Here is a 21,290-nt window from a genome sequence, read left to right as displayed (position 1 = left end):
AAGATGCTTTACATTTATCAAAAGTGATAAAAAAGACATTTATAATGCAACAAAAGATTTCTATTTCATATAAATGCTGTTCTTATGAACTTTCTATTCATCAAAGAAACCCGAAAAAATTCTTCTTAGCTGTTTTAATAATGATAATAATAATAATAATAATAATAATAATAATAATAATAAAATGTTTTTGAGCAGCAAATCAGAATATTAGAATAATTTCTAAAGGATCACATGACTGGAGTAATGATGCTAAAAAAATTTAAATCACAGGAATAAATTACATTTTAAAATATATTCAAATAGAAAACAGTTACTTAAAATAGTACAAATATTTCACATTTAACTGTTTTTGCTGTACTTTGGATCAAATAAATGCAGGCTTGGAGAGCAGAAGAGACTTAAAAAAAACATTAAAAATCATACTGTTCAAAAACGTATGACTGGTAGTGTATGGAACAAGAATACTTTTGTGGGATCAGAATTAATAGTCAAATAGTTCACAACTGCCATCCTACAAGCAATTGTAGTAGTAAATATTTTTTTTAAGGTTGTGAAAAAAAAAAAAAAAAAACAGCAACGAAAAGCACAAACCCTTTGCTTCGTTCTATATTAACGTCAATAGGAATAAAACTGTGGCCTTTAAGATCTTTTTTTACTCCCTTTAACCGCAGCTCTGGCATGACGCTAAACACATTACAGCAACACAGCGATTAGATCATACAAAACTACTCTCACTATCCACACGCCTACTGACTATTGATTTCGGTCCTAAAATTAACTCTTTACTAGAGATTTTTGCATTGTCTCAGCCTACACGGTTGGAAGAACACCGTTTATGCCAGAGGCTGCATTTTCAGCCTGAACATGAATATTTAGAAAGCTGAACTGGAAAAATTGAATGAATTCGAATTTAAATACATCTTAATATTTGGTTCGTCTCTGATCATGTACTCCAGCATGAAAAAAAAAGAGAGCATTTTTAGTTTTTAGACTGTTTATACAACTTCCTTACCTAAAAATTAGTACATAATTATAAATACAGCTTAAAATTACTTTTCTTTGTTTCAAATGTTTCAAAACCCTGCATATATTTTAAGGTTAAAACAGAAATACAAAGGATACACGTCTTTCATCTGGTCGATGGAGGGGGCGCGGATGATGTCGTTGATGCCGATGATGTTCTCGTGCTTGAAGCGGAGCAGGATTTTAATCTCACGGAGTGTGCGCTGACAGTACGTCTGGTGCTCAAACGGACTGATTTTCTTTATCGCCACACGCACTTTATTATCACGATCATACGCCGAGCTGAAACAAAGAGACAGCAGAAAACATCAGATCAAACATCTTTTTTTCTTGGTTACAAAACACTGACGTGTAGTCATTATTATTCATTATTCAAAATACAAAAGTAAACCACACAAATAACATCAAGTATACAAAAAAAGAAATGTAATACAATGGAAAAGATGGTGTGAATGTAGATGGGCCTTACAATTATGGGCAGTTTTCTGTGGACCCTTAGAAAAGCTGCTTTAAAACGTACTCATATAGACGTATATAATATGGAAAGACAGATACTGAAGAGACTTAAAAGACACTTGCGAAAACAAACTGTAGAAATCAAAACAGATTGAAGAGCAAGATATATGCCTTTTAATGCCTTCTGTTAAACTGTTTTACATGCCTTTTTTCTCCACATTAATCCATGCACCATAATGCCAAAACAAAAACAGAATTGTCAGAACTTCATAAATGTGTAAAAAAAATAAACTGAAATAAGTACATTGCATAAGTATTCATACCCTTAACTCAGTACTTAGCTGACATAATTTTACATAATTAAGTCTTTTTGGGTATGATGCAACAAGATTTGCACATCAGCATTTGGCAATTATCTGCCATTCTTCGTGTCACCTCTTCACCTCTCAAGCTGTCAGCTTGGATGCGGTCTGACAGACATTTTCAGATTTCTCCAGAAATGTTTGACTGGGTTCAAGCACAGGCTATGGCTGGGCCACTCAAGGACATTCACAGAGTTGTCTATAAGCCACTCTTGCTGTGTGCTTAGGGTCACTGCCCTGTTGGAAGGTGAACCTTCTGCTCAGTCTGAGGTTCTAAATGCTCTGGACTGGGTTTTCAATATCGCAATATTTTGGTGCAATGAGCTTTTCTTCTACTCTGACGAGTCCCTCAGTCCCTGCCACTGAAAAACAGCCCCACAGCATAAGTACTAATATATAGAAGGTGCACAGTGTGACTCACACAAACACTAAACACCATCAGGGTAACACACAGCACTAAAATAATGCAACAAATATTATTTTAACAACATCAGATATAAGACAAAACCCTAATGTACACAACTGATAAGAAAAAAACAAAAACAAAGACGACATTTCATGTTAATGAAAAAACATATGATGAAAGTGTCATGCAGGGAATTTTTCACCACAAATTATAGAATGACTTCCCTTACAAAAATGTCAATCAAAAAGTTATTTACTGTATATAGTATGGAAATGTACTTTTAACCAATAAGTTACAATAATTTTGTACAGTGCATAGTGCATACTGTAACCTGTTTGACTTAAGTTTTTCATTCCCGAAAATTTAGAAAGAACTGTTTGTTTATGTTTGTTTATGTTTATATATGTTGTTATATATGTATAAATATATATAATTAAAAATGTAAACATGTGGACACAGGGGTGTGGTGGAAATTAAGCTTGAAAGACTGATAATGATTAAAGGATTAGTTCACTTCCAGAACAAAAATACAGTTCTGTACAATACAGTTTCAATACGCATTTTCTCCTTCAATTTCAAAATCATCCTACATCACTGCAGAAGTACCGACCTAGTGTTTACAAAGTGAACGTATCAAGATCAAACGCCCTTTACAAAAAAGGTAAAACAGCGATATAGGGCAATTTTGAAGTTGGAGGAGAAAAATGAAATTGGACTTTTTTGACATACTCTAACTGTCTTGAACCAGAGCATACAGAGTACGCATGCGCATTGCAGAGCTAGACGAGATGAGTTTACTAGAAAGTGTATAAATATTCATTTATTTAAGAAAATGACAGATCGTTTTGCTAAATAAGACCCTTATTCCTCGGCTGGGATCGTTTAGAGCCCTTTGAAGCAGCATTGAAACTGCATTTTGAAAGTTCAAACTCACGAACAACATAGAAGTCCACTATATGGAGAAAATTCCTGAAATGTTTTCAATCAAAAAACATAATTTCTTTATGACTGAAGAAAGAAAGACATGAACATCTTGGATGACAAGGGAGTGAGTACATTATCTGTAAATTTTTGTTCTGGAAGTGAACTATTCCTTTAACCATTTTAAGCAAAAAAAATATAAAAATAAACTAAGAATTATTTCACTTTGGTTTTATTATAAATAAAATAAAGTACAAATATATTAATCAGGATTCATATTTTAAACATGAGAAATAGCCTAAAAAAAAGCTGCTAGGTCACAATGCGTCATCAATCGGCCATATTGGCGGCACGGAAAGTAAAAAAAAAAATGCCACTAAACTGAACGAAACTAGCATATTTGTTGAATATTGCTGTTGAAAATGATCATTTATTGCCATGTTTAGGGCTTTACTAATCCTGTACAAACCAGGAAAAACATTTGGAGTACTATAGACTGCCAAAAGTAACAACAAATCAAGAAGAAGCGTGCAAAAAACTGTCTGAGGAACAAAAAGCATTTGTGGTTGGCACTGACCCAGGATTTCCAGAGCAAGAATCTTGACAACATTCATATTTGTTCTTATCATTCCCAGTCCGGTTGGTGAAATATTAGGCTAATATCTTAATTAATACTGCTTGTACGTATCTTTACCACCTATTAAATTAGTCTGTCAAAATTTTGCGCCCTTTCCTGCTCACTAAGTCCTTCTCTATGGCCCGGTTTCACAGACAGAGCTTAGACTAAGCCAGGATTAGGCCATAGTTCAATTAGGACAATTTAAGTAATTTTTATAAACATGCTTAGAAAAAAACACTACTGGTGTGCATCTTGAGACAAAACAAAGGCACTGATATATTTTAAGATCAATCAGTGCAATTTTGTTTCAGTTGAAACAGCTCAGACTTACATTTTAGTCTAGGACTAGGCTTAAGCCTTGTCTGTGAAACCGGGGGTATAAGATTTAGCAGCTTCCACATGTTTTTTAATGGTTTAGACAGCATAAATTAGCAGAACAACTATTCAGTAGTACATTATTCATGCAATCCATGCTGTTGTTTACAGAAGAGTATCGCCAATATATATATATACACGTGCGCACGCACGTGAAAAATCTTTAGTTTTTTTATTTCCACCAATAAGCGTCCACTCAGAAGTTTCTAAAGCTTGCCTGTGCTGCTTATCTTCACACACAAGGTTCATGAATGCAAAGAACTTGACAGATACAATCTCATCTCAGCGTAACCATGAGCTGAACTCTCTGCACAGCTGACACACAGTTAATGCTAAATCTGTGTCAGGTGCACCAATAATGCATCATCTGCACCACTTTGTCTTGCGCAGCAGAAACATGTTCATCATTTATGACTAGTCTTTTTGTTGACGCCGTTTTCGATTTGCGTAACTTGATAAGTGTAAAGCTCACAGATCAAGCATCTGGCTGGTACTGTGCACAAAACACTCTAAAGGGCAGAAAGTGGAGAAATTACGCAGAGGTGAAGAAAGACCATGAAAGAGAGAGAGAGAGAGAAGCAGAGATGGAGGGACATAGCAAAACAGCAGGGAAAAGAGAAAAGAAGAGCGAGGCACGGTTTCCACGGTGACGGACAGGCGAGACTTTGCGGTTAGGAGTTATGCAACAGGCTGTTGCCATGGTAATGTGAAGGAGGGGGGCGGAGACAGGCTGAACGTTGGTAGTGAATTTACACAATGCTCTGACAATGCCAGATACCCTTGGTGCGAAAGAGGAGGGAGGAAAAAAACAAGACGCTCCAATGGCGTATACCGTCATGTCACCAAATAATAAAGATGTCTATAAATAAAGCTAGGGCTGCAGGGAAACTGAAAGGAATGACTGCTGTGTGTGAACATCCTGACGACTGAAAATCAGCACAGCAACATGCACAGATGCAAAACACAGAAAAACTCCCTGGTTTAGTGTTACTTGTGTGTAAACCCTCAGTGTGGCATCAGCAAAATGTAGCTGAAGGTCTGTGAAACACAATCGGACAAGAGGGCAAAGCAAAACCACTCAAACAAGACATTATTAAAGACATTATTAAAATAATGTCAAATTAAATTAAATTTAAAAAATGTAAATTAAAAAAAAATGTATATGAAATAAAATAAAAAAAATTCACGTTAGAGTATGAGATTATCTGCATTACGGTAATGAGAACTGGGTCAGAATGTGATTAATTTCAGTTTAAAATAAGTGAAAAGAAAAGAAAATTATACATAAAATAAAATAAAAATAAAATACACTTATAGGCCAATAAAATGATCATTGTGACTTTCATGATGACTTTCAAGGCTGTCCAACAAATACTCCAATGTATAAATACTTCATAATTTAATTTACATAATTTTCGAGTATGACATTATTTGCATTACGTTAATGAGAACTGGGTCAAAATGTACTTAATTTCACTTCAAAATAAATAAATTTAACAAAATATGCAAACATTAAAGGCAGTCCAACAAATATTACAAATGTATAAAATAAATACTTCATAATTTAATGTTTTTTAGTTTTTTCTTTTTACCACGTTCTAGTATGAGGTTATTGGCATTATGGTAATAAGAACTTGGTCAAAATGTGCTCAGTTTCACTTTAAAATAAATAAATTTAATAAAATAATAAACATTTTATTAAAACAAAAACAAAAAAAACATTAAAGGCTGTCCAACAAATATTACAATGTATGAATGTCACATATATTTATATATTAATGTATGAATACTTCATAATTTAATGTTTTTTTTTTTCATGTTAGAGTATGAGATTATCTGCATTATGGTAATAGGAACAGGGTCAGAATGTGCTTAATTTCACTTTAAAATAAAATAAAATAAAATAAAAGGCCATTAAAATGATCAATATTTAGATTTTTTGCACCCTCAGATTCCACATTTTCAAATAGTTGTATCTCAGCCAAATATTGTCCTATCCTAACAAATCCATACATCAATAGAAAGCTCATTTTATTCAGCTTTCAGATGATGTATAAATCTCAATTTAAAAAAAAACCCTGACCCTTATGACTGGTTTTGTGGTCCAGGGTCACATATTGCAATGCAAAAATAATATTTTTTTCATGGTAACGTAATGAAAATGAAACAATTTGCATTACGTTATTGAGAATTAGAAGAGTCACAAAAAATCATTACATTGACTTTGGGGTAAATGTTCAGATTTTCATGTCTTACGTCTATTTGTGCATTCCCGAGATCCCTTTTAGCAGGCATCTCATGCTTAAAGAAAATAGAGATGCTTCCATTTTAATACAGTTTCATACAGGGTGAAGGCTAGTCGAAATGGGGCCGGGACGCCACAAGATTGGATAATCCTTTCCTTTCTGTTCCCAACCCAGAACGCCCGCACATTTACAGCTGTGCCAGTAAGAAGCTTTTCACATTTTATAAAGCAGGAAATCTTAAGAACATTAACTAGGTTGAACGGTTCCACCATTCAGAACAAGGGGATCACACAGGCCTTATTTAAAAAAAAAAACTAGTGTTTACATTTGCCTCACCAATTTAGCAAAGGCCACTAACAATAAATGAACCATCTTGAACTGCAATGACTGTAAAACATTGATTTCCTACCATCATAAGGACATGTTCTAAATGTGTGTTGCAAAAACTACCAACCATGCAAATAAAAACAATCAAGCACTCTGGCTTTCCTCTGCTTTCTTTCTTTCCTTCTGCTGCCTGCTCCTTCTGACACTCCTCCCAGTCAGGCTGGTTCGTGTGACGGCGGATTGACGTCCTTGGCAGAAGGGTTGCTATGGAGACTGGCACCGTGGCAGAGTTTGGCATGGAGGCACGGCCCAGGCAGTACAGCCACAGCATGTGTGTGTGTGTGTGTGTGTGTGTGTGTGTGTGTGTGTGTGTGTGTGTGTGTGTGTGTGTATAAGTGCAGGCATGTGTGAGCGTGTACATGCATTGACTAATATATCTGTCTGTGCATTTGCGTGCACACACGATCTTGAGCGTGCATAAAAGAAAGTAATTATCTGACTAGGTCCCTCACGGCAGGTACAATATGAGTATCATAACCTGGTGCAAATCAGGTTAGGCTTCAAGACTTCCCACAATGCATTAAAAATGCCTTGCATTGACATTCATTTTTACTTGATTGGTGACATTATCATTTCTGTGGTAAACACAGACTATAATATAAGACACTGGAGATATTAGGACATATTTTGTACATCTGAATGGGGGAACATGGCTTTTACAAATTGTATGGATTTCAAGATTATCTAGATGATCTAAATGCAATAAAGTGACGCCATATTTACAAGCAGAATCGAGTGGATTAATAGCAAGTTTTTGCTAAAATGAATGAGGCTGTATGTAGCTAAAATGTAGCTGAAGTATGTACACGGCAGGGTTTTTATAGTTAACTAAAACAACAATAACAACAACAAAAACTATGTATAAATAATAATATAATATACTTTATACCAGTCAAAAGTTTTTGAACAGTAAGATTTAATGATTTTTTTAAGAAGTCTCTTTTATTCACCAAGCTTGCATTTATTGGATCCAAAATGCAGCAAAAACTGTAAAATTTTGAAATATTTTTTACCATTCAAAATAAAAGCTTTCTATTTTAATACGTTTTCAAATGTAATTTATTGCTGTGATCAAATTTACATTTTCAGCATCATTACTCCAATGTCACACTCCTTTAGAAGTTATTCTAATATTTTCAGGATTCTTTGATGAATAAAAAGGGCCAAAGAGCAGCATTTATCTGAAATAAAAAGCTTTTGTAAAATTATACACTAATACCATTCAAAACCTTGGAGTCAGTATAATTTTTGGGGGGGCAAATGAAATGCTTGATCAAAAGCGATGATAAATACATTTATAATGACACAAAAGATTTCTATTTCAGATAAATGCTGTTTTTATGAACTTTCTATTCAAAGAAACCTGAAAAAACATATACTAAGCTGTTTTCAACATAATAAAAAATAAAAAATAATAATAAATGCGTTTTTTTAACAGCAAATCAGAATATTAGAATGATTTTTGAAGGATCATGTGACTGGAGTAATGATGCTAAAAATTCAGCTTTGAAATCACGCAATTAAAATACATTTTAAAATATGTTTCAATAGAAAACATTTATTTTAAATAGCAAAAATATTTCCAAAATTGTACATTTTCTGCTGAGTTTTAAGCAGAAGAGACTTCTCTTTAAAAAAAATAAAAATAACTAAAATCTTACTTACAGCATGTATTTTATTATTTAGCTAGAAGCCAAGGCAACATTTCTCATTTTCAATTAGTTTAAAGTTTAGTTAAAAAAATCTAATAATAACTATATAGAATTTTTTTTTGCACAAGAAAAATGAGTAAAACTTTAAAATTAAAATAAAAACAGAAAAAAAAAAAAACAATTTCAAGATAATACAAATTAAAAACTATAATAGTATATCAATACTTAAATATCACTGCCGCATACTATCAGTGGGTAAAACTGATTAATATTATAAACGGGTAACAACAACAAAGAAAGTACTGCAAAATACAGTAAAATTAATATAATATAATATAACATAATATAATATAATATAACATAACAATTATAATGATGGCAGACCAAATCAAGTGCTCCAGAAATTTGATATTTTTTGATTTTCATAAAAAAAAATAATAATAATAATAATAATAATAATAATAATAATAATAAATAAAATTCTTAGCTATACATCAAGACAACCAGAAACATACAATCCTCACAGATAACTCGAGCTGCACAAACAGACTCCATTTACTGAACTCAAGCTCAAGTGGACAAACAGTCATTATTAATATAATTTGAACAATAATGAAGAGGTGCTATTTGCAACGAGGGCACACAAGATCTCAATTTACTCTAGCTATAGATACATGCCTCTGAATGAGTGAGTCAACCTGCTAAAGCAAACAGCCATAGAGAGATAAGCCTTTAAACCAGACCCGCGTGACGCATTTAATGGTCGCAGCGACAGGAAACTCGTACCCTCAAACAATGTAGGAAAATTAGTATAATTACCTAATAAGCAGAAGAACTGGGGTTATATTACTAAAAGCATAATATGACTATTAGTAACGTTTTGGAAGAGCATAAAAGTTCAATTACACGTTCAACATTTATGGTTTTAAAATTGTGGAATTAGTATTTCTCTGGTTCTTCACAGACAATAACATTAAACATTAGATACATATTAGTGAATAATCTATACATCTGAATGGGGCACTACTTGCTTTTACAAACTGTATGGGGTTTATGTTTAACGTCTAATTTTTTTTTATTCAATGTTAATATCAGAATGTTATCTTTTATAGACATTCATCTTTGAAGGTATCTTGAGTAAAACAGTTCCATATTTACAGAAGCAAAGACAAAAGACCTGAACTAGAAGCGACGCAAACCGTTTTACAAAATATGGAAATTTGTTGAACATAACCCCCATTGATTTCAAGATTATCTAGATGAATATAAATGCAAATATATTTTTGAAAACTGACATTTAATAAATTATAAATGTGAACCAAAGGCAAAAACAAACTGCAATACCTTCAAAATCAAACAAGAAAACTTGTGTAAAAATGTGTAAGAGATAATTCGTAACACATTAAGTCACAAAATGGTTTCATTTGTTAACATTGGTAACTACAATAGTTAAACTGAACTAGATAAGCTTGTTTCTTCATTACAACAGATTTGGCATTACATCTCTTGCTCACCAACGGATCCCTCTGGAGTGAATGGGTGCCGTCAGAACGAGAGTCCAAACAGCTGATAAAAACTTCACAATAATCCACAAGTAATCCACACCACTCCAGGCCAACAGTTAAAGTCTTGTGAAGTGAAAAGCTGAGTGTTTGTAAGATACAAATCCACCATTAAGATGTTTTCACTCCAGCTAGAATACTAATCCTCTATCAATAATATTGCTTTCTCATGTGGAAAAGTAATCTCTTCTAAATCAGGAGAGAAATATGCAGAGATCAAGCAGTGTTTACAAGTGAAAACAGTCCAAAATGGTTCCAAACGAACATGTGGGTGGATTTTGATGTGAGAGAAAAACAGACTTCCCATCTCAATGATGGATTTGTTTCTTATAAACATGCAGCTTTTCACTTTACAAGTCATTCAATGATAGACTGAAGTGTGGATTGCTTGTGGATTATTGTGATGTTTTGCATCAGCTGTTTGGAATCTCATTAAAGGAGTAGTTCACTTTCAGAACAAAAATGTACAAATGATGTACTCACCCCCTTGTCATCCAAAGATGTTCATGTCTTTATTTCTTCAGTTGTAAGGAAATTATGTTTTTTGAGGAAAACATTTCAGGATTTCTCTCCATATAACGGACTTCTATGGTGCCCCTGAGTTTAAACTTCCAAAATGCAGCTTCAAATAGCTCTAAATGATCTAGTGAAAAGATCGGTTATTTTCAAAAAAAAAAAAATACAATTTACATACTTTTTAACCTCAAATGCTTGTCTTGTCTAGCTCTGTGTGTAGAGATTTAAAAATATATCAAATTCACTACAGAGTCAAATCTGTTCAAATGAAGAAACTCATCTACATCCCGGATACCCCAAGGGTAAGTCCATTTTTTGGGTGAACTATAATGCACTGTGAATAAACAAATAATCAGTAATTCTATTTTTATTATCTTATATTAACAAAGACAACTAAATGCTAGGGATGTAACGGTATTAGCAATATTGTGGTATCGTGATAGCAAAATCGATATCATCTTTGTCAAATGACGATATGAATTAAAATATATAAAAACTTCTTATTGTAACATAAAGGTCTTTAAAGTTGTATTATGGGTCATTATGCTATCACAGTATCTGTCAAACAAACTAAAATGGAAAGCACAATATGTCTTAATCTCTTCATCAAATCTGTTTTCGCGGCGTGTTTCAAAGTGAAGCTATGCTAAAAGTGATATCGCCAGAACAGGAGAACAGCTGAATGGATTTCAAAAAGGTAAAACTCAACTTATTAACTCAGGGGGGAGTTGGAGAATGAGCCTATTTCCAAAAAAAGTGGAGTGTTCCTTTAATGAAGATGTGCATTTCAGTAATAAACTTAAGTAGGGGAGTTTCAGTTACCAGCATTTATATCAAAATATGGATCCCATGTCTGCAAAACTAACATTTTAAATGAAATATTGATAGCTAATCAAATCGAAATCGAAATCGAATCGAAACCATAAAAATAAGAATCGAATCGCCGAATTGGTCACAATACCCAGCCCTAGAAAGTAGTATTGTAATTTCCCTACTGTAGTGTAAAGCAAAAATGAAATACCTATGAAACATTCATTTTGATTTATTTTACACTGCAATTGTTACAATACATGACTATTATTGCCATAGGAAAAATAATAATAATATAAAATTGTTGTAATATTCCAATTTGTTTGGCTTCCCAAAACACCAGTGTTAATGTAATTTAGACTGAGACAGTATACCACAAATAAAAAGTGGGTTGAGTCCCCTTTAAAGTTCAGTTACAAGTCAATTTACAGACTTAAGTTTTATTAGTTAAGAACACAGGTTGGAGCTCTTAATTTTGAACTCTCAAAGTGCATTAGATATAAGAATTTAACTTAATTTTCTTTTTTTCCCAAATATTCAGTGGTCATATATATATATATATATATATATATATATATATATATATATATTGTTACATCCCTACTAAATGCTGTACAATAGTATATTGCTCATTGTTAGTTCAAGTTAACTAATGCATGAACTTATGTTAACAAATTTGTAAAGTGAAAAGGAACGAACAGCAATTTTGTCTAAAAGTTTTAACTTAAATTTTAAGTCTTAAAATAGAAGATTTCCAAAGAAAGTATTCAAAGCATTTATTCTGGCAGTGCTGCCACAAAACTCTGAATCAAGCAGTTGTACAAATTCAATTAAAGCAGAATTTAATTAGTGGAAAGATGCTTTTATGACATTAGTTAAATCAGCTTGCAGAAAATTATGAAATAAAAAAAGTGTGCAGACTGAATCTAAAGATAGACAATCATGTTCTGTACTTTACAGGAGATACATTTGGAAAAATGTTTTATAACCCAAAGTAGCTAAATCCAAATAAAAAGCTGATATAATTAGCAATAGCTTAGCTACGAGCTCTGGTTTTTCCCAAAGATATCTGCACGCTAAGTGAAACAATTAAGAGATAGTCACATTTACTTAAAGACAGCAGCTCTGAAACAAATTTTACAAAGTACAAAGGCAAGGTCATGCCCTCAGTGTGAACACTAAGAGGAACTGTAACTGGTAGTCAGTCCTGCAGCATTCCTCCTCATGGTTTAGAGAGACGCTGCCCACAGAGCCACTTCTGCAACATCACACCACATCAGTGTTGCAACACTTTTGCGAATTAAACCGGCAAGTAATAACACATTGTACTCGAAGTCAAGGGATTGTAACACACAGGATCTCTAGTTTTCAGAGAGTACGGTAGTTATCAGAGCCAATGATGCATGAATCAAGTCCAAAACAAATTTGGAAAGCCCAACTGCTAACAAATGTTATGCATCAACTGAACACACACTAATAAATGCATCTGATCAGGGTCAGCTGAGCTGAAAAGCACTTAGAAAACACATTTTACATCAGTTTGTAAAATTACAGTGTCATTATAATTACTCTGGTAAACAGAGAAAACAGCATAAAACATAAGAGCTATCAGTAAATAATTTTTTATATCTGAATGAGGCACTACTTGCTTTTACAATTTATATGAATTTCATAGTCATCTAGGTGATGACTGCAATTTTTGTCCAAAACAAACATTCAGCAAATACTAAACTTCAGTAACTGCAGTAAATGTGTCAGAAATATGTTTTTTTTCTCAATATCCAACCAGAGAACTTTTAAAAACACATGTTTAAGAGATTATTGGTAGCATGTAAGTTCACAAAAAGGTTTAATTTGTTATTATTATTTATATTAGTTAACAAACTAACAATGAACAATACTTTTAAATGAATCTTAATGTTAACAATAGTGTTAATTAAAAAAAAAAAAACTATGCAGGAAAATATTTGTTGACGTGCTTTTTTCCAATAACTAAAATGAGACAATGACAATAAGGTCAATAAATGATCCTGTGACTATATCAAAATGAAATATCACTGACGATAAAAGACAAAACTAAAATGTATTTTAAAAAATTAACTATACAACTACACAAAATGTGTATATGTGCCTTTACTATGCAAGCTTTCATGTGTGGGGTTGCCAGATATCAAGCGTTTAAATCCCCAAATCAGAGCTTCTCTATTAAAACCAAGGGTCACCAAACTTGATCCTGGAGGGCCGGTGTCCTGCAGAGTTTAGCTCCAACTTGCCTCAACACAGCTGCCTGGAAGTTTCAAGTATACCTATTAAGACCTTGATTAGCTGGTTCAGGTGTGTTTGATTAGGGTTGGAGCTAAACTCTGTAGGGACACCGGCCCTCCAGGACCGAGTGTGGTGACCCCTGATTAAAACAATACATTTTCAGATTGTGCATGTTCTTTTTGCAATCTGGCAACCACATGCATACTTTATTACAGCACACAGATGACAATCTGAAAACACAAGTTCATTTATGCAAGTGAGGATAGCAAAATTAAGTCAGCTGTGACATATAACACCCAAAAATTCATCATAGAGTGGACTACCAGTAAAATGTATACAAATTTGGGACCAAAAATTAGATTTAACACTTTGACCTGACCATGTTTACTTCCATACCTTTCTATCAAAGTTATCTGACATCATCAAGATGAATTTATTCTGACACAGTTTATCTCTTCAGGTTCATCATATTTTTATAACCATTTTCTAAACTACAGCAAATAAACTGTGATAATGTGAGAAATGGTGTCTGAATAAATTATGGTTTAACTGTATATCTGTAAAACGAACAAGAAAAAAACAAAATGTAGGGCAGGACTTGATTTTGCCCATCAAGAATTGATTGGAACGGATCACCAAAAAAAAAAAAAAAAAAGCTGCCAAAAATATATTGCTCATTGTCAGTACATGTTTGCTAAAGCATAAATTTATTTTTACCAAACAAGACATTATTGTAAAGTGTGGTCTAGCACAAGCAGGTGATGCTTTGAGATGTGTAATATGCGTCTACAGGCTCTTTCATGAACACTATTTTAGCACGCAAACATTATGCCAGTCTAATTCTGTAAGTGGAAGCGATATCCTCAATCTGCAAGTGTGACAACATGTGTTTAATATCCAGAATATATTTAACATCCTGCTCATTTATACCTAAAACACTAAAAGCTGTATTTAAGCCTCTATAATACAGCTTAATTACACTTGCCATGTGAATCTACAGAGGACGTCACCTCCAGTAATTAGACACTGTTATACAATGAGAACGAGCGCTTGTAGACACACACACACACACACACACTTGCGGTTACGGGAATCGCCGCTTCAATGCTGCAGAACAACAAAATGGACTGCAGCCTTTCGCCTCACTTTCTCCGTTCCTAAATCCACTTACCCGCCCCTTCCCTTCCATTTCCTGCCCTCGCTTCGTTCATTCACTCTCTCTGTTTTAGAACTGAAACCCTGCCTGTTCCCATCCTCCCTTAGTAACACAGCTAAACTCCACATTCTCCAGCTATTACATCACAGGAGGCCTCTCGGCGAACGCCAGGCCGGTGGATGCTATTGGAAGAAACTGACCCGCAGTTGCAGTTACTGGAACGCTTTTGTGTTTACAAATAGAGAAAACAGATCCTACGGACGTCATCGGTGTGAATGCTCTCCCAACGGTGAACGTTGAAGTATTCTAGGATTCAAGGAAATCGGCATCTGATTGTGATCAAACGGCCCATTGTTTGTGACTTGCATTACTGGTTTCCGAAAACCACTGCCAACGGTAACAGCATGCCTTTCTTTTGCATAATATGGGACAGGATGACGGCCACCCGAAACGCTTCCTCATGGAGAGAGGGGTGTAATGCAGGATGCAAAATGCATTAGAACATTCAGAACTCCCAATCAGCTGTGCAGCCGGGAACAGAAGCACCTCTAGGATCTTTCCAAGCTATAATATGCCAGTCTTGACAAACTGAATTAAAGGAACTATTAGGTACAATTCACTCTCAGTGGGATTCAAAGCATATTAGAGGATACCTGAGTAGCCGACGACATCAGCAGCTCTTCCTAAGGATGCTTCAAAACAGATGTCAGCAAAGCTAGTTTGTGCAGATTAAAGACCTCAAATGACAGATAGTGTGATTTAATGTTGCACCGCAGGATGAAAACTATGAACAAAATTAATTTGATGCCAAAAACTTCCAAATGTAACTTCTGTCTAAATCTAATGACTTGCAGCTATATTTTGTATGCACTAGGCCGATTGCCATTGCCGATGGCCAACAGACATCACGATGCTGAGACGGCATCGCGATCCTCCGCCTCGCCCCCGCCGCAGCAGCAGCAACCCGCTCACGAAAAACACACAATATAGCCAAATGAAATGCATGCTTTCAATTTCCGCATGTTTTCTTGTTTTATTATTATAATTGAGGAAATAATAACAAGGAAGTTGTTAGCGATCACAGTACAAATTACAGTGAACTCCAAATGAATTACACAAACTAGTTTGTTTACACTAGTGAGGCATACAAAACAGCAGAAAAAAAAAATCTAAATAATTTTAATTAAATTAGATTAAATAAACTACACCAAATATGCCTTTTTCATGGTTTTACCATAAAGAAGAGAGCTTGGAACGAAAAACAAGAGAATATATTTTTTTCCATCGAAATACGAATGTACAATACAAAGCCTAGTATACATTATAAATAACAATTTATAATTCAAATACATTGGGAATATGGAAAAACTTTGATTTGTGCCAAATTACAGAGGTGCGTGAGCCCAACGCCTGCTATTTTTAGTTTCGCTTTGTTTTGGTTTCTTAACTTTATATATTTTGTTTCATTCCTGTTCTGTTCTGAATACCGTTAAATGATTTGTTTTGGACTCAGGGTAACTAACTTATAGCTATGTTTATAGTGTTTATAATGTTAATACATAATAATATTTCGCTTGATTTGGTATTATTTCTGATATTACACTTTCTCTCTAAACATTCCGCTGCTCATTAAATGCGTTTGGAGAGTGTGCGTTAAGCAGTAAGCAATCAATGAGAGCGGTTTTGAACTTAAAAAAGCTGACTGGTCGAAAATATGTTAAGGACCAACACACATCCTCCAAATACATAAACCCGTGTTTGCTCTGTCTCGTATGCAAGCACGCACTGTCACGATCTAATGCACTTGTTAATGCTGGATCTTTAAAAATCCGGCTCAAATTAAGCACTGGTGGAATAGGCTACAATTAATTAATTCGTTATGAATTAATTATTTAACAACAACCATCCCTCATCCCGCCGACGATGCCATCGCCCATCGTGATGTTTCACATTAAACGTACGAGAGTTGGAGAATGAGCCTATTTCCAAAAAAAGTGGAGTGCTCCTTTAAGAGAGATATACACATTAAATATATCATATGAATAATAGTCATTCTTTTTTTGTTTCCATAACTTTGCTTCAAAATGATTTCAAACAATCATAAAAATGTAGAAATTAATTTTAGAGATTAATACTTTTATTTAGCAAGAATGCATTGCATTTGTTCTTTTAAAGGTTCTATTCATCAAAGAATCCTCAAAGAATCCACAAAAATAAGAAGCAACACAACTGATTTTAACATTGATGATAATGTTTCTTCAACAGCAAATCAGCATATTAGGATGATTTCTGAAGGATCATGTGACACTGAAGACTGGAGTAATGATGCCAAATTGATGCAAACTGCTGTCCCACAACCAAAAAACATTTAAAAAGCATAAGTGTTCAAATTAGATGTTTACTAAGATCTTTTTATTATCTAGAAACCCACAATAACAAAAAATATCCGCTTTTTTTGTCACTACCGAAACAGTATGTTTTAGTCTGTTGACAGACTAATTTTAACTACAGTACACCCCTACATTTATGATCAAGAAATATTTGTGTCACTCTCTCTCATAGCTACATGGTGAGTAGATAGGCCCTTTTCATTTTGAGGTAAATGTGTTCAAAAGTATGAAATATCTGTATGTAACTTTTTAGAACGTCAGTACCGAATACTATTTTCTAGGGCTGGGTATTGTGACCAATTTGGCAATTTGATTCGATTCTTATTTTTATGGTTTCGATTCGATTCGATATCGATTAGCTATCAATATTTCATTTAAAATGTTAGTTTTGCAGACATGGGATCCATATTTTGATATAAATGCTGGTAACTGAAACTCTCCTATTAAGTTTATTACTGAAATTTTAAACGAACACTGTAACAAGAAGTAATAAATATGTGCATCCATTGTACACCATGTAAACAAACGGCAAAATGCAAATTACTGTAAAAAAAAAATTTAAAGACAGTAAAAGTTCTTAACTACAGCCTAATCATTTTTGATCACCAGATTTTTCTGCAAAAAAAGCAGCTGATGGTGACACCTTCAGGACGAGAGGTGAATATTCATATCCTCTTACGTTAAACACGCGCATTAAATATCGTTGCGTTAAACTGAAGATCGATTAAAATCGGAGAATCGATATTTTTTACCCAGCCCTACTATTTTCTTTTAGAATTAAGCACAATTTTTTGGGAGTTATTCAACAACATTTAGCTTTTATATGTGTACAACTGTTCAGAACTGTACTAGCTAACATTGGGCTCATTATCATCTTTGAGCCAGGTTCAAAAGTATCTAAAATTGTCACTACCTAGTTTTTTTTCCCAAAATAGACACGATCAAAACATGTCATTATTGTTTTTTTAGTGACAAAAGGGAACACACAATCCTCATATTTAGGGAAAATAAACTAAATTTTAGCACATTTTTTGCATTTTAGTATGTTTTAGCATGCAAGTTAAAATTTTGTAATGTGATGTGGTCGCTACCAAAGCATTACTGTCACTACTGAAAATGTGCCGTCAAGACCGAAGCATGTGATGTTTTGTCAAAAATAAAGTATACTGAATTATCAGCCAAGACACAAGAACAAATATTCCAAAACTTTCTAAAAACACAATATTAACTGCACAATTACTAGAAATGTGTACCTTTTTTGTTATACAATTTGCATGCATACAACTTCTTTGGAAAAAGACCCATACAGCGCAAGTATAATTATTAAGCAATATAGCAAGGGTACAACATTTAAGCACCTACGGTCAAGCTTGTCTCCAGTATTAGAGTGTATTGGTATTCTACTCTGTTGATTATTAAGTTATTAACTAACACTCTTCTATACTCAAACTTTTCACAAAGACCGTTGTCAGTCAAAAGCAAGGCCACACAAAGGCTTCAGTACTGTTGCAGCCTGTTCAGCACAACATGTTACAGGCCTACACGTCCATATGACAGTCAACCCAGGGTGGCTTGTTCTACTCTGTAGCTGTTGGAGTGGGTGTGAACCATTCATTCATCCGTGCGAGAAGAGCAAAACTAGGCCTGCCAGCGATGAGCTCATTCGTTTAGCCAACGGACTCCTCTCACCAGAACAGATGGGCGATCAGACTGCAAATTTGAGCCAGCAGTCTCTCAATTGTAACAAAGCTAGCTTCAAACTCAACCACAACAATTCTCCTTTGTTATACAATCGCAAAACCAGCGTAGACGTTTCTGTGTATGTATTTGATTTGGGAACGTAGTGAAACATTTATAGCCTATTTGTGACCCTGAACCACAAAACCAGTCTTAAGTAGCATGGGTATGTTTGTAGCAATAGCCATAAATACACCGTATGGGTTAAAATTTGAAATTTGTTTTTTTATGCCAAAAATGTTTAGAATATTAAGCAAGCATTATGTTGCATGAAATTTTTTTTTGTTAATTTTCTACCGTAAATACATCATAAATTGTTGATTAGTAATATTGCATTGCATTGCTAAAAACCTCATTTGGACAATGATTTTTTTCAATATTTAGCACCCTTTTTTTTGCACCCTCAGATTTCATATTTTCAAACAGTTGTATCTCAGCCAAATATTTTCATATCCTAACAAACTATACATCCATAGAAAGCCTATTTATTTTAAAACATTGACTCTTATGACTAGTTTTGTGGTCCAGGGACACACTTTAGTATTTCTAACCAATGTTTAAAGTTAGGGCTATAGGTCCAACTCGAGCACTATCAATTTCAACAGTTTTTCGTGGGCAGATCCAATAGCGAAGCGCATCTAAGTGCCTCTCGTTCCTACCAGTTTTGCACAACCTTGGGGAGCCTGCGCCCACGCCGCCCTGGAGAGCCCTGACACCTTGACATTCCTGGAAAAGCACTGCGCAAATTTCACATCTACACCTCCAATAAGTTTTGATCAACGCCTGATGTCTGGTCTTAGCTAAAACTGTCTGATATCTTTGCATTTACAGACTGGAACTTCCCCCACAAAAAAACATAACAAAACAAATCTGTGCAATGCAGTCATGATATATTAAATCAATTTAATATCACCTAAAAATCATTAAAGTAAAAAGTAGTAGCATCTATTTATATAAACTGAATACTAGTTAATAACCTAATGCAATTCTTGAGAAAAAGAAAAACACATACACAATATAAAATGATTAAGTAATGAATCACCAGCTCATGATTAGAAGTGTTCTGACAGATGTCAGACTCTGTGTGAACTTGTCTCTATCTGTTAACGCACATCTAAAACTAAGCTTAAAAGTCCAACATAAAAAAAAGAAAAGTGCATGCAACTGGTTTCAAGCAGAAGCAGTGGGGCTGGTGCACTGCGCTGTGATTGAATGAACAAATCCAAGCAAGCGACAAAAGGAAACATAATTACAATTCTCGGAAAAACAGCGGCAACAAAGCGTAACATGTTTAGAAGTACAAGAAGCATCTTACCAAACCATTCCGTAAGCGCCTTCTCCGATGTACGAGAGGTTGCTATAGCGCGGCCCGACGTCGAAAGCCTGACCGCGGACCAGCTCGGCACCGGATCCGGGGTTCGGGCCGCCACCAGCAGGGGCAGATACCGCAGCTGTCGCCATTGCTGAGAAACTGAGCTGCCTTTACACGCACAACAAACGCGCTTTTCTTACCCAACGCAGCTTATGAGGCTTGGCCAAAGCTCTTAGGTTGAATAAAACACGGCGGGAGGCTGGATAAGCGACGTGGTTAAACTAAACCGAAGTCTTCGCGTCGGAGTAAAAGGAAAGGGGCGGCTGAAGTGTTGTTGACTGGCATATATATAGTGATAGTAATCTGCGCGGCGTGTTCTATGGTGGGACTGACTGACTGCAGGCAGCAGCGGTAGCGAGCGAGAGTGTAGCCGCAGGAAGTAACGGAGCGGATCACGTGGGCAAGGAGCGGAGAGTGGTTACCATAGAGATAGAAGTTACACTTCATTTCTCTGGAGATGCTTTCATTTGCAAAGTCACACGAGGAGGACCTGTTGATAAACCTAAAATTGATAGGTAGGTCCTCTTGGTTTTTACAGATAATATTGTGAATGTACTTGCTAGGAAATTTTGTTTGACAGACTATTTGTAACCGTTTAAACTCTGGTTTATTTATTATTTATTATTTATGATTTGAATGTTTTAGTTCACGTTTAGTTGAAGCATTAGTTGAAGAGATGATGCCAACCCCTAAGAGGACCACCGATGATGCCAGCCTTGAATTGCAACACATAATCATTACTATTAGTGTTCATCATCTGTTTTTGATTACACCATTTTTAATATTTATACCATATGTACATCGACTTAACATACAGTAGTCACCACTAATAAGCTACTAAATATATTGTAGTAGCCTACATTTTTTGTACAGCTGCTTTGCAACGATTTGTATTGTGAAAAGCGCTATACAAATAAACTTGAATTGAATTGAATAGTTCACTTCCTGGTTATTTAACGTTACTCACCCCATGTCATCTAAGATGTTCATATCTTTCGTTCTTCATGAAGAAATGAGGTTTTTGAGGAAAAT

At 34.6% G+C, this 21,290-nt stretch overlaps 1 protein-coding gene across 1 annotated transcript in view; it reads right to left on the bottom strand.

Moving 5' to 3' along the window:
• mapk1 (mitogen-activated protein kinase 1) overlaps window positions 1-20,591 on the bottom strand; it is a 37,044-nt gene extending 16,453 nt beyond the window's left edge. Inside the window, exons 1-2 of the mRNA XM_073840666.1 lie at window positions 20,202-20,591; window positions 1,126-1,308 (exon numbers count right to left, since the gene is read on the bottom strand). Coding sequence (XP_073696767.1) covers window positions 1,126-1,308; window positions 20,202-20,347 — 329 coding nt within the window. The 5' untranslated portion in view covers window positions 20,348-20,591. The remainder of the gene's footprint in view (window positions 1-1,125; window positions 1,309-20,201) is intronic.
• Window positions 20,592-21,290: the final 699 nt, after the last annotated feature.

The sequence above is a fragment of the Garra rufa genome, chromosome 5 (genome assembly GCF_049309525.1).
Source record: "Garra rufa chromosome 5, GarRuf1.0, whole genome shotgun sequence".
Lineage (NCBI taxonomy): Eukaryota > Metazoa > Chordata > Actinopteri > Cypriniformes > Cyprinidae > Garra > Garra rufa.
Note: the sequence above shows the minus strand (reverse complement) of the source record. Positions and strands in the feature narration are given on the sequence as shown.